The 14,144-nt window shown below is 56.1% G+C and overlaps 4 protein-coding genes across 4 annotated transcripts; 3 read left to right on the top strand and 1 right to left on the bottom strand.

The window, feature by feature from the left end:
• Nucleotides 1–401: 401 nt before the first annotated feature.
• On the top strand, nucleotides 402–5,040 carry C8Q71DRAFT_714964 (fungal-specific transcription factor domain-containing protein; the record flags this gene model as incomplete). The annotated part of the gene is made up of 11 exons (XM_047921012.1): nucleotides 402–685; nucleotides 719–867; nucleotides 1,044–1,198; nucleotides 1,720–1,865; nucleotides 2,065–2,422; nucleotides 2,519–2,925; nucleotides 2,984–3,483; nucleotides 3,543–3,960; nucleotides 4,015–4,142; nucleotides 4,194–4,286; nucleotides 4,337–5,040. 11 exons carry the CDS (start codon nucleotides 402–404, stop codon nucleotides 5,038–5,040), a joined length of 3,342 nt encoding a protein of 1,113 aa, XP_047774878.1.
• A 2,247-nt stretch (nucleotides 5,041–7,287) lies between these two features.
• On the top strand, nucleotides 7,288–9,178 carry C8Q71DRAFT_815890 (membrane bound O-acyl transferase family-domain-containing protein). Its single transcript, XM_047926110.1, has 4 exons — nucleotides 7,288–8,020; nucleotides 8,074–8,411; nucleotides 8,463–8,490; nucleotides 8,542–9,178. Exons 1-4 carry the CDS (start codon nucleotides 7,631–7,633, stop codon nucleotides 8,986–8,988), a joined length of 1,203 nt encoding a protein of 400 aa, XP_047774879.1. The 5' UTR covers nucleotides 7,288–7,630; the 3' UTR covers nucleotides 8,989–9,178.
• A 694-nt stretch (nucleotides 9,179–9,872) lies between these two features.
• Nucleotides 9,873–11,235, top strand: C8Q71DRAFT_861464 (membrane bound O-acyl transferase family-domain-containing protein; the record flags this gene model as incomplete). The annotated part of the gene is made up of 4 exons (XM_047927908.1): nucleotides 9,873–10,241; nucleotides 10,295–10,632; nucleotides 10,687–10,714; nucleotides 10,780–11,235. The coding sequence occupies 4 exons, from the start codon at nucleotides 9,873–9,875 to the stop codon at nucleotides 11,233–11,235; spliced, it is 1,191 nt and encodes a 396-aa protein (XP_047774880.1).
• A 404-nt stretch (nucleotides 11,236–11,639) lies between these two features.
• C8Q71DRAFT_714832 (uncharacterized protein) lies at nucleotides 11,640–13,066 on the bottom strand (the record flags this gene model as incomplete). The annotated part of the gene is made up of 6 exons (XM_047920999.1): nucleotides 11,640–11,786; nucleotides 11,837–11,987; nucleotides 12,039–12,371; nucleotides 12,419–12,574; nucleotides 12,636–12,708; nucleotides 12,769–13,066. The coding sequence occupies 6 exons, from the start codon at nucleotides 13,064–13,066 to the stop codon at nucleotides 11,640–11,642; spliced, it is 1,158 nt and encodes a 385-aa protein (XP_047774881.1).
• Between the last annotated feature and the right edge of the window lie 1,078 nt (nucleotides 13,067–14,144).

Consider the following 14,144-nt stretch of genomic DNA (forward strand, 5'->3'; position numbering starts at 1 on the left):
GCCTAATCAACGTCGCTCGCTGGCTACGCTCGTTGCCCATGACCTACCCCGCAACCCCCGGCTCCGGTCCGTCCTCCTCCTCCTCCTTCCCCTCGTCCTCCGCGTCCTCCTACTCCGTCCGCTATGCCTTCAACGACCAGTACTCCAAGCACTACTCCAGCGCGAACCACCACGCCCAGCAGCTCCACGTCAAGCTCGAGGACAGCCCGGACCTCCCGCCCGTCCACTCGCACTCCCAGGCGCACCCCCACCACGCGCACCCGCACCCGCACCGGCCGCACGCCCTCCGGACTCCCAGCCAGAGCGCGAGCGCGCAGGACACTTCCATCTTCCGCTTCGGCAACGGCAGCGGCCCTTCGAGCTCCAGCCCGACCAGCACGTCCCCCGCGCCGTTCACATTCATGTCTCAGCACCAGCAGTGGCCCGGCCCCCCCGCCGGGTCCTCCTCCTCCTACCACCAGCCAACACACCATCCAACACACCCCTCGCAGCACCACGGACACCAGCAGTCTCACCACCAGCAAGCATACGACGTCGATCGCGGCTATGGCCTCGGTTCGTCCATGAACGGGCACCACCATGCCATGACCATACAGGATGACTATGACGCGGAGGAGGACGACGGCCTGGGTGATCTCCCTGGCCCAGGGCTCAGTGGTCTCGGCCTACCGCCGTACAACACCGCGTCATCGAGCATGGGATCAGGAGTGATTGGCAGCGGTATGAGCATGAGCAGCTCGGCGAAGAACGAGAAACAGATTCGAAGACGGAGTAGCAAGGCCTGTGATCAGTGCCGGAAGAGTAAGTGCAAATGCGAACGGGGTAGCGCACAAGACCCGTGCAGGAACTGTGTAATGCTTGGAACGCGTGAGTCTCATTTCAGTCTTTCTTTGCTACTCGTTTGTTCTTCTCCTTTCGTGCGCTCATCCCTACCACACCTGCCCGTGGCGACCATCACTCCCCCCCATTCTGCGCGCATACATCCCGCTCTACACCCCTTCTCCCACCCATTCCGCCTCCCGCATACTGACATAATCTCATAGCTTGCACTTTCCTCGGACCATCACGTAAACGCGGCCCGCCGAAGGGCTACATCGACGCAATCGAAGCGCGCCTCCATCAGACCGAGGCGCTCATCGGGATCCTTCTCAGCAGCAAGGATAGCCGCGCACGGAGTGTCCTGGAGGACATGGCTGAGGTGAGCCATCCCTGCTGCCCCTGTCCATGCTGGCTCGCCCTCGGGACCGCCGCCCGCTGCTCACCGATCACACTCCGATCTAAGGCGGAATGTGTGCGTCGCGGGACGGGGAACGCTTGATTCTTAATCCCAATAGGAATGGCGCGCGCGATGACGTACGAGATCGCTCGCACGCCTGGTGACATGCGCGCGCTCGTCGTCCGAGTTGGGCGACGGCCGTCGCCTGCCCGTGGGGGCGTTGTCAGCGCGAGCGATGGGTGTCGGAATGGGGATGGGATGCATGCGGCGTGCGGTCGACCCGCGCGCCTATGGGGTTCGCGTCTCAGTGCGGTAGGTGTAGCCGAGACGCAGGTCCTGGGCGAAACCGGGTTTTCCTCGAGTCCGGGCGCATACATGCACCCATCCTGCCCGCAGACACGCTTTCTTGCGTTCTACGTATGGTCATCGATTACCCCCTGATGGCGACACAGCTTGGATCTCGGATGTGCTCCGCGGTGTACTGACATAGATTCATATCGCAGGACCCACTTGCGAAGGAGATCATCGCGCGCGTGGACAATTCACCGTACGGGCACAAGGGCCGGGCCCGAGGCGGCGAGACAGTCCAAACCGGACGCTCGCGTCAACCCACAGAGCCGCGAGACGAGTCCGGCGTGCAATGCACCCAGTACGTAATTCCTTGCAATATCCCCTTTTGAGCATTCCTATCGCCCGTGTTTCGGTGTCATATCACGTTTCCCACCGTTCCTCGTCTCCATCTTGTTCTATGTTCCCGAAGACCCCGCACTCTGGCGTTTCATCTCCTCACTCGCAATGCTGCTGATACTGTGCTGACTTCGATCCGATCGCGTCGGTATTTTTTGCAGTCCCTCAAATGAATGGCAGGACCAGGTGATCGCAAGGTTGAACGCGGCCGCGGCAAGGCGCAACACGCTCCTCCCAGGCAACGCCGCGGATGCCCTGGACGACGCGGAAGTGCGGCCACTTAGCGCGGACGCGAGCGGCGGCCTGCAGTACCCCGTGTCGCCCACCTCCGAGGCCTCGCAACCGACGCGGCCAACTCTGAACATCACGCAGCCGTCGAGCAGCGGGAATGCGGCCGGGCCGGCGAGCGCGTCTGGCCTGCTCAGCGCAGGCTCGGACCAGCCGGGTGATGCACCGTTCAGGCGCCAGCGGAGGCGGCTGGATGAGGGCGACGATGCGGGCCACGCGCGCTCGCCCTCTGTGAACAGCCTGTCGGCGCGGTCCCGCAGCCCCGCGCTCGCCTCAGCGAAGTCGAGCGCGGGCCTCGGCGCGAGTGCGGTAATGGCGCACCGCGAGCGTCGCTCGCCGGACATGCGCGACGACGAGAGCGCGGGTGACGATGAGACCGGGGGGTCGGAGCCCTCCGGGGAGGACGACGAGCTCGCGATCGAGGTCGGCCAGCTGAGTCTGAACGAGGACGAGGTCGTGCGGTTCCATGGGAAGGTGAGCGGGCTGCACTTGCTCGGCGTGAAGGACCGCGAGGACGGCCGGCACGAGGGCGGCATCTGGAGGTTCCCCAAGGCGAGAGTGTGGCCGCCATTGCCCCCGACGGCGGCGAACCATGCGAAGGGCCTGGACAACTTTGCGCCGGACTTGCCCGACCGCGCGACGCAGGAGCTCTTGTTGGACCTCTACTGGACGTATGTGCACCCGGCGTTGCCGATTGTGTGCAAGCGCGCCTTTATGGAGGACTTCCGCAACAGGTGCGCATCCAAAGAGTTGTGCCTGTACTAGTGCTAACTCCCAGTCTTGTCTTTGCAGCCAAACGATGTCAGCCGACTCTCCTTACTCTGAGCCCTCCGATGGCGCGTCTCCCGGCTCTCAAATCGGTCAATCTACGCACAGACGAGGGCGCGTGCCGACGGTCTTGCTGCTCGCCATGTTCTCCATCGCCGCTCGCTACTCCGCCCAAACTGGCGGCGACGTGCCGCCGCCTCAGGAAGGCTCCATGTGGGCGGCAGGTGACAGGTACCTGGAGGACGCGAAGGTTATCCTGGACAGCAGCTATGCTGCCAGTCGCCCGAGTACGTGCCAGGCGCTGCTCTTGATGGCTTACCGCGAAGTGGGCATCGGCGCGATGGCGCAGGCGTGGCTGTATGTCGGCATGGCGGTCAGGATGGCGCAGGACCTCGGTCTCCACAAGAGCGCGGATAAGTGGACTAGCGTCGGACGGAACCTCTTCTCGGCGAACGAGCTGCAGGAAAGGAGATGCATTTGGTATGGTTGCGTTACTATGGACAAGTATCTCTCGGCCTATATCGGTGCGTTCGGACGTCTGCCTTGTTTGAAGTCGGTGTTGATCTCTCTTTGTCACTGACAGGTCGCCCGATCGCCGTGGCCGAGCGCGACTTCGATACCGAGCTTCCTACCCTCGATGATCAGGACGAACTTGAGTTGTGGCAACCGCACCCGTCGGCTCCTTTACAGGACGATAGCGCGGAGCCCAGCTCCCCTGACGTCGCGCCGGCCCCGGGTCACGTCATCTCGTGCTTCGGCGAGTCGGCCAAGTTGTCGATTATCCTAAGCATGATCATGCAATGCCTGTATGCCATAAAGCCTCCTGCGTACCGGCACCAGGAATTGCAGCGTTTCGAGAAATTGTTGTCGAAGTGGTATTTGGATCTGCCTGACCACCTCCGGTATGATCCCGCCTCACCGAAGAACCCGGTCCCTCTCCCTCACATCTTGACGCTGCACATGCAATATTGGTGCACCGTACTGCTGTTGCATCGTCCCTTGTGAGTCATACCCGTCTGCCGATCATTTTCTGTCAGCTCACGTATCGTCTTCAGCATTCGCCACCTCGCAGACTCTTCCGGTCGACCCGCGTCTGCTGCGTCGAAGGACTCTGAAGTCCGTGCTAGCTCCAGGAGAAACTACGATACATGTGTACAAGCGGCCAACCACATAACCTCTATCGGTAAGTCTTCATACAAAACCTCGTCGTAGAATCCGCTGATATCACGAACAGTGTCGGTCTACGTCGGGAACTACAGTGCTAAGCGCGCCTCGGTGTATTTCTGTTATTACGTTTTCACGGCTGCAATTCAGCACGTGTCGACCCGTACGTTACACTTTGCCTATCCGCTGAATACAGCTGACATCGGGAATCAGTGATGATGTACTCCGAGGACGCTCAGGCGAGGGTGGGGCTCCACAAATGTATGGACGTACTGAAGCGTATGCGACACCTGTGGCCGAGTGCGTTCCGTGCCCTGGAGCTTCTTCAAGGTTCAAAAGTCAATGCGCAAGGTGCCCAAGACCTGGCGGCTTTGCGCGCGCGCAGCTCAGACAGGCCGAAGCGCTCGGCTGAGCATCCGTTGGACGCTGATGAAGAGAGCGGCACCCGCCTCTTGACGAGCGATCAACTCTACCGCCAGCAGCAGAACTTCCAGCCGGTCAGCACGCCCAGCCCGGTCCACCAGGGCTTCGCCATGAACAATCTACAGATGCCCGCCGCGGACGCGCAATACCAGTCGTACGATAGGTGGTCCTCGGACGCGCCGATGGCGAACTACGCAGGAAGCCTATCGACGTCCGTATTGCCGCAGCAGTACAGTACCGGGTTGGTTGACGAGAGGATGTCTGCTAGTAGGCACCCGGAAAGGCAAAGCCAACGATACCCGCAGTTCTGGAACGACTACACCGCCCTGGCGCAGTTGGACACGCCTTATGGCGTGCCGGTGATAGGTGACATGGGGAGTCAGCACCCGGGCTCAAGCCATGGCGACCAGCAATCGATGTACATGCAAGACTATTCGATGTTTGGTGAGTCCGTCTCACTGTTACGTCATGCATTGCGTAGGATACGTTACTGATATCTGTGCAGGTAATATACCGCCGGCCAATCATCCTTAGGAGCTACGGCGTTCTCGGTTTCTGTTTTCCTCCATCTCCTAACCTCATGTCAATAATGCCTGTGAACATTGTATTCCCTTCGGTCAGAGGTGAATGTAGTCGCACCCTATTATCGCTAATAACCGCTCTCGAATTCGCATGGTCGTTGTATCCTGTAGCTCTCGATGCTGCCCTAGGGACCTTCTACACCTGGGGGGAGTTCATGTCCAAGATAAATCCCCGTATAGACTCTAAAAGCAAAAGTCTATCTGTAATAGTATAATGGCAAACGCTTTCTGCGCTTGAATGGGATGTTTCGTACGAATGGATGTCCTCGAAGACGCGACTCTGCAGGGGCTCGTCCCGAAAGCTTGGAAGGCAAGCGCAGAACTCCGAGTCGGAGACCCAAGCCACATGAAGGAGGTCGAAAGACCTAAGATGGGTTCTATCAGGACTACTACACACTCCGTAGCGCTTCAGCTACATACTGCCTGGTAGACTCGCCGCACTCACTGGCAGTTCCAACAGACAGATGATACATGCGTTGCGAGCTTGTATGAGCAACGCTCACTATATACGCCACTATTCAAGTTGTCGGATGTCAGGACGCGTTACCCAAGTTGTCTGGTGGCAGACATCGAATGGGGAAAATGACATACTCGCATCGGTCCATCTCGTGTGTCGGCGGGAGTACTAGTACCGCTAGTACGGAGAACAGTGACAAGGCACCGTTGCCAATATGACGAAAGTGGCTTCCAGTGAGATCGCAGTGAGGCGTAGGATTACAATGCCTACCTCGTGTTCACATGGCGATTGAACAGCGTCGCTCATGGCTGTGGAACTGCAACCGGAAGTGGAAGTTCTTAGTACGGCGGCTGAGTACTAGTCTGAAGACTAGGCTGAACTTTAGTCTCCGTTGCATACCATAATAGCGCTGAACCTCGATAGTAATACGGGACGCCTTTCTTCACACGAATTGTCCAACAGGGTTGTGATCACATGTCGCCTTTGGCTGAACTGTATACTTATCGACAGCTGGAACTCCATCAACGGAGGACTTTGAAGCAGACCTGCCACTCTGGCAGATCAAAACATGTCTAACTCATAAAATAAGCCAATTCATTCATCTCTGGTATGGCTCTGGACTAGCTTGACAGCCAGGCTCCGAGGGCTCGCATTCCAGCGAAAATCCATCGCGTTTTTTCGTAGTCGTCATCCAGTTGATACCACATGTACGAGACCGGGAAACCCGTTACACACATAGTGCGCCGCCTCCACCCCCATGTCAGGACAGGTCAGGACCTCGGCGCCTAACAGTGCCGCGCCTACTGTTGCGGCGCCACATCTGCTCTTTTTGGAAGGCGTAGTGTTCAAACGCGTCCCACCGGCCATGCGCCACAATCATGACCCGCACTCTCATTGCCTCTCATTGTCCGATAGCTCTCACCATCTGATGTTCGACATCCTCACTCGACATGTTCGTCTACCTTCACAGTATACTGCTAGGAAAGGCACCCGTATTATGGTACGCCGGAAGGCCACAGTTCGATTAGGTTCGATTTCCGTTTGAGGTGGCTGCTGCCGAGGCCCGATCTGCTTACGTAAGCTAGCCTGGCCGAAAGTCTCGTTCCGATTCGTGCCTCCCCTCACTAAATTCATGTTCTGTTGAGTGCTACAGACTATTCTTGATCTGTATCGGGTTGAATTGTAGCTTCTGAATATATTGTGGGGAGTCCATATCTCAAATTTGAGCCGGAAGAGTCGGAACCTCGGTAAGCGCCGTCGGGTAACGGTCACACCTGGCGGTGGACGACGTCTTCATTGCGCACGGGGGCGATTGGGCGCAATGCTTTGAAACCTATCTGGTTGACTCGCAGAAAATGGTTGGATAACTCACATCGCTGCGGATGAAAAGAACTTAAGTGCAACCGATGTCCGCCGCCTGTCCAATTTAGGCAGGTGTGACCGTGAGTCTGGGGCGCTTACGGAGTTCCAGCACGCCGAGACAGACAATCCATACCACAGAGCACCCAAAATCCATTGGAAAGCCGATAATGCACTCAATAATGTCTCTTAATTGTCTCAGAGTACATGGGGGATGATCTAATTTAAGGGAGAGCACAGACGAGGCCATGCAACACTCGGCCAGAGTGGCTTACGTAAGCAGATCGGGCCTCGGTAGCGGCCGTACCATGGCCGTATCACTGATTTTGAACTGTGGCCTTCCGGCCGACCTTACCCGTATGGCGGGCGCGCCTACTTGGTATATCGTTCAAATATGCGGAGTTGAGAAGCTTGAGCTTGAGCTTGCTGAGCGGTCGGCGGCTTGTACAGTACTCCCGTATGTCATCTTTCTCAAACCCTTACATGAACGCTGACCGGTACGTGTGCATATCAATCTGACGCCTGTTTGACATTGTCACCGGGCCCATCACATTCGCGGTGAGGCAATACATCCGAAATCGGAGCTATGCGAGGGAGTCAGTGAGACATACTAATATGGAGGGAGGGGTCGCTTCGGAGGAGTACTTAGCAGCGAGCTAGGTCAAAAACATCCCCCAATCTTTCACGATGCCGTCTACCGAGGGTACCATGGTGGTAGACCAACGTCCCATTCTCCCAATCTTACCATTCTTCTTGGTGTCACAGCTCGGCCATGCATGCATAATTGCGCTGTCTCCTCGTCGATCTGGACGTCTTGGCGGCACGGTCTTTCTCTACTCAATCATTGCGGCAGCATACAGGTGCACTATGGGAGATGCCCAGCGAAACTATTCCATAGGCAACGCCATCATGAGCCAAGTGTTCTCCATATTCCTGCTGAATTGGCTCACGAACCCGGTGTACGACTTCCGCCATGAGCGTGACTACGTTGCGCCAGCGGAAATCCCCTTCCTACGTCGGGTCTGGTGGGCGCTATGTGTGATTAATAGTCCGCGAGGAGTGGGATGGTCATACGAGGTACGAGTTGCGGTACACTCATCCAGTGTTGCTTGTATCGATATATCGTTCAGGTAGCTAACACGCCGCCACGCCCCAGTGAGCCGCGGTGGTCGTTCGTCCGCAAGAGGCTCCTGAGCGCATTCCGCTGGTTCCTATTCCTCGATCTCGCCCAATCATACCAGCGCTCCAACCCACTATTCTCGAGACGAGACATGGATCTCTGGTCGCAAGGCTATTTCATGCTTCCTGTCAATATCGCCGCCCGATTTAGCAGCCTTGTGGGAATAATCGCGATGCAGTACGCGCTGCTCGCCGCAATGTTCGTAGCGCTTGGGTTCTCCCTGCCGCGAGACTGGCCGGAAGTCTATGGTCGCTGGTCCGACTCATACACAGTTCGGAGGTTCTGGGGGTGAGTGATCTGCACGCCAACACACCCGCATACGAGCTAACTGCTGAATAGGCGAACCTATCATCAGCTGCTCCGTCGAGTATGTCACGCCCATCCGTTAAGCTACCTGTATGCTGACTCCGTTTCCCAGCTCACCGCAGGCATCGGCAAGGCTTGCTGCCGCGTTTTGGGGTTGCAGCCCGGCTCATGGGCGTCCTCGTACACCCAACTTTATATCGGATTCGCTATCTCAGGCCTTCTGCATTGTGGCGGCGACCTAATGGTCAATCCGTCCCTATTCGGGTCTTCCTTTCAGTTCTTCATCTCGCAGGCCATCGCGATCACCTTCGAGGACGCCGTCATCGGTATCATTCGGAGGACCGGCGTGAAGTTTCCTCGATCGCTCGCGCACCTCATTGGGTACTCCTGGGCGATCGTGTGGTTATGCGTCTCCGCACCGTGGATGATTAATTGGACGTTGAAGGCCGGGATCATCGACACCAACCGCATACCGATCTCATTGATTGACCGCGTAGCACCGAATTTGGGTGCATGGTTTATCACTACAGTCCCGAGGGAGTTCAATGCAGAGGCATGACCAGAGACGATAATCGCGATTATTAGGGTATTTTTGCTGCAGGAATGTTATTGGCGTACCGCATGACACTAGTACTGCTATCGGGACGGGAATCGCGCTACTAAGTTTCACGTGTATGACATGTTCTCACAGTTCACAGCAGTTGTACTCGCACTCATGGGCCTGTGTAATCAGCATAACACTTGTCGCATATTTGGATGATTAATGCCACACCCAAATTGCCGTCGATGGTGTATGGCCAGTGTCTTCTTCAGCGTCGTGACCCCGATTCGGAGTCCTCTGCGCTTCAGCGGTCTCGCGCGGCTAGAGTACGATAACGTTAACTAGGTCTGACGGGCGCTTAGTCTCGTCGTCCTGGTACTAGTTTGTTAGCCAGTGCCACCGTCGTGACCATCATGTCCCACACTTTCCTTGTCCACTAGCTGCCATCGTTTGCATCCGACAACTTTTCGGACGACCTGAGGTTAGACTCTCTTGAAAATAAGAGAAATACGTGCATGACAGCTCGAAGGGTGCTAGTAAGTTGGCGGATGCATCATGATGCTGCTGACACTGGCATACTAAAGTAGTCTCACGATTTCAGAGCTTGAGCTTGAGCTTGCCGAGCGGGTCAATTGGTGGCTGAATATACTAGCTCCGTATGTCCATGTCATTCGCAGACCCTCACATAGCCTGCTGACGGTCGCGCGTCGTTGTTAGTTTGTCATATCTGCAATCGTCACAGGGCTCACTTGTATGTTGGTAGTGTCAATGGCATGTGTTCCGAGACGAACGAATTCGGGGCCGCAACGCGGCATGCCATGATGTCCCAGGGCAGTACTTATTATCTAACACACCCGGGATATGTGCTTCTTGACCGAGCAGTGTCGCATCCCCAGCGTGCCATGTCAGCCGACAATCGACCCCTTCTTCCTATCTTTTCCTTCTGGTTGGTGTCTCAGCTCGGCCACGCATCTCTACTTGCGTTCTCTCTGCAATGGCGTGGACGTATCGTAGGGACAACCGCTCTGTACGCTCTCATGGCATCAGCATACAGATGCACCACGAGGGATGCCCAACAAGACTATTCTACGGGCAACACCATCATGATCCAAGCGTTCTCCATATTTCTACTCAACTGGCTCACGAATCCGGTGCATGAGTTCCGCCATGAGCGTGACTATGTTGCACCTGAGGAGCTACCGTTCCTACGCCGGATGTGGTGGGCGCTCTGTGTCATCAACAGTCCACGAGGAGTAGGATGGTCGTACGAGGTATGAGTTGCGAGGAACGCCTTTCATCTTGTTTGTACTGATACATCACTCAGGTCGCCAATACGCCACCGCGACCTAGCCAGCCGCGATGGTCGTTCGTACGCGAGAAGCTTTCGAGCGCGTTCCGATGGTTCCTATTCCTCGACCTCGCCCAATCATATCAGCGCTCGAACTTGCTGTTCTCGCGGGGGAACATGGTCCTCTTGTCGCAGGGCCATTCCCTGCCTACCGCCAGCATACTTGCGCGCTTGTGCAGTCTTGTTGGTATGATTGCCATGCAGTATTCGCTGCTCGCGGCGATCTTCGTAGCCTTCGGGATTTCCCTGCCGAGAGACTGGCCAGATATCTACGGTCGCTGGTCGGATACATACACTGTCCGAAGGTTTTGGGGGTGAGTGACTTGCACGCTACGTCTTCTGGTACGAATGGACTAACCTTTTGACAGGCGAACTTACCATCAGATGCTCCGTCGAGTATGTCTTCGTTTTCCTGTTCTACCTCAGCGTTTTGGCATTGGGCTCACCCACACACCATTTAGCTCACAGCCGGCATCGGCAAGGCTTTCTGTTGCGCACTCGGTCTACGGCCCGGCACATGGGCATCGTCGTACACACAGCTCTACGCTGGCTTCGCCATCTCGGGCCTTATCCACTGTGGCGGAGACTTGATGGTCGACCCGTCCCTCTTCGGCGCGTCGTTCCCTTTCTACATATTACAAGCCGTCGCGATCACTTTCGAGGACGCCATTATCGGCATCGTGCGGAGGAGCGGCGTGAAGGTTCCGCGCCTGCTCGCGCATCTCATCGGCTACGCCTGGGCGATCTCGTGGTTGTGCATCTGTGCGCCATGGAGTGTCAACTGGTCGCTCAAGTCTGGGATCGTCTTTACTGACCGCATACCTCTTTCACTCATTGACCGCGTAACACCAGGTCTGGGCAAAGGTGTTGCGAGGTGTGTCTATGTGTTCACGACGAGTTTTGATGCAAAGGCTTGATCAGACATACTTCTGGTTGCCCTGTGCGTCATGTCGTTGTATGACGTTGCGTGGTGTGTCTAGGTCAACCATACGGTTATTTCGAACAATCTGTGTATCAGCAGTAGGAATGATGAGCGTGCTGCCATTCGGAAGGCTTGCACTCACAGTGGCACAAGGCAGAATGTTCAGTGCCTGTATGCTTGAGTAGCAGACGCATTCGGGTCATCATCGAGGTGATTGACAATTGACGTGGTCCGATGCCAAAACTGAACAAGTGTCTCTATTGAATCAAGTGCGCATTCGTGTCCTGAGCCGCCCGCAATCGGTGCGGCATCTGTGGACACTGGCTAATGGCCACAAGGCCATATTGTTACAAAAGTCGTGCAGATCGTGAGCGCAAGGTGAAGCTTATGGAGAGTCAATCAGACTGCAGTGGCGCAGAACTCCGATCCCAGAATCCTCTCAACGTGCGCATCCACTCTACGCACGAAGCCTGGAACTTTTCGAGCACGACGGTCGCCGTTCCTGTCGATGAAGAGGCGACGGCAGAACGAGCGCAGCTCATTGGGCTGTCGATAAAGCTGAATACTGTTACTATACGTGACGTTGGACCACCCACTGATTCAGGCAATCCACCATAGACATCGACGAGTGCGTCAATCAAGCCCTCGTCGGATGCAAGTTTCGGCCTTTTGAGCGCCTTGATGAGGACATTGATTGACTTTTCGCGGGCATCCAATTGAGAGTATGCCTTCGCCTGGCGGTAGTACCTGCATTTACGTTAGCCCAAGTAGCGCACTAAAGATGACATGCCCTCGTACGCCTTTCCGTAGTCCGAGTCAAAGTCGGTAGCGTCCTTTGCGTCTTGCAAAGCTGCCCCCGCGTCCCCAGCCATCAGCCACACTGCCGCTCGGTTCGCAAGGCAGACGGCAAGGGATCGGCGGATCGCTGGTTTCTCTTCGTCCGTAGGATCCCGGGGAACAGTGTCTGCGAGAATCTCATACGCGCCGGAATAATGGTCAATGGCAGCGGTACTATCTTGACGGCCAAAAGCGGCATTGCCGAGACGTTTTTTCTCTTCAGCGCGTCTAATCGACCTCGCGATGCTGCTCATGTCTACGCCGCGGTATGCTGAAGCATCTCCCCCTTCGTCGCTGGAGGAAGTGAACAGCGACATCCTGAGCGATCGGGAAACACTTACGGCTGCTGCATGCGCCAGCTGAACGGCACAGGAAGACTGTCTAGGAACGGACAAAGGGCATCGACGTGGGGACTGAGATCGCGATGAAGCCATAGGACGTTGGGAATAGCAGGAGTCTTCGGTGGGAGAGGGGAGGCGATGGCCCGTTTGAGATACCTGGAGAGACCCAGTGCATCAGCCTGTCACATGCCCACCGAATATACATCATAGCACATACTTCAGTAGCGAGTCGGACGATGGCTCACCCTTTGGGCATGTCTCTCGTATAACAAACGTGTATTGGTCATCATCTACGATTGGAGAACACCCGAAGTCAGTTCATGAACAACAACGTGAATCACGTAGCGCACTAATGCTGATGTCATATACGGGCGTACTTCCTGGGAAGTACTCATCGCGACGCTCCTTTGGATCTTCCCCTTGGAACCACATGGGTATGAGCTGCATGACCCAGTACGAGTTCCTGCGCATGGGAGCTTTCGCATAGTCGAAGGCAGACAATTGTTCGTCAGACGGCTCCAAACCTTCGAGGGTGGATGCGATGACCTGCATTTCCGCAGGGTCCAGTGACGACATGTGATCCCACACTTTGGAAGGGTCAAGCTTATTTTCCTTTTCATAGTATGATTTGATAAATTTCTGGCACATGCGCATCATGTTAGCTGCCAAGGCTCTGGTAACAGAGGACTAGTACAACTTCCATGACGGCCTGCATGTCTGGCGGCAAACGCTCGAAGGCATCCTGGTTGATTTGAGGTCCGGGTCTGGAGGCCATAGCGACGAAACTGCAACAAGAAGGATATTTGCTAGGTGGGCGCTGGCGTTGATAGCTGGCACTAGGGTCGAGCAGTCGTAAGTACTTACTCGCAGTCTCCGTCGCTGACCGTGGAGAGATCTGGAGAGATGCTCACGAACCGTGACAGCCCGGGGCCTTCACGAACACTGAAGTCTGACAGTGACTCGCGCCACATGTGCTTACATAATCAGCGCGTTGTGGTTCTTCCTGAACATGGTAAGTACTGTAGCCACACGCGCACCTAGCCACGCCTGTAGCGGACGAGCGCCTCCCAAATTCTGCGAGTCGCCTTCAAGTTCTCTTGCTCTTTTCGACGCGCGATGGACGGCTATGACCTGCGCATACAGAACAATTTCTAACGATATATAGCACCTCAGCGCAACTCATGCCCAGCAGAATTGGTCATAGCTTTGCGATCCTAGTAGACCTTGAACCGGCCGTACCACCACTGACGGGCCGGATCTATCTCCGCAGACTGCGTCCAAACTGCGTCTGTTTCTGGTAGTTGGCCATCAATGCAAAAACGTTCAACCCCGATTTCAACGTGCATCGTCGGCGCCTAATCACGCCTTTCTAGCACCTCTACCTTTCATTCGCATCACCCTCAGCCCTGTACCAGTGACTGGGAGGCCCTTGGCGTCGTCTACTAGTAGCAACCTCAACAGACGTGAAGGACGGCAGACGCCTCGAGGTCCCTTTGACGAAGATCCCGACAGAACTATAGCAACATGGCTCACGCGGAGGAAAACGATCCAGAGAACCTGATGACCTGGTATTCCGTGCCGATACTTGACCGTATCAAAGAGTACCCGCGAGATATCAACCACTACTTAGCTCGGATGGTGCCATCCGATGCGCCTGTTCCCGACTGCCCGCCGCCAACTAGCGCGTTGCTTGATGCTAATCCTGTCGGCAAACGTGACGAGGCTA

This window comes from Rhodofomes roseus (genome assembly GCF_022264815.1).
Source record: "Rhodofomes roseus strain CIRM-BRFM 1785 chromosome Unknown C8Q71scaffold_24, whole genome shotgun sequence".
Lineage (NCBI taxonomy): Eukaryota > Fungi > Basidiomycota > Agaricomycetes > Polyporales > Fomitopsidaceae > Rhodofomes > Rhodofomes roseus.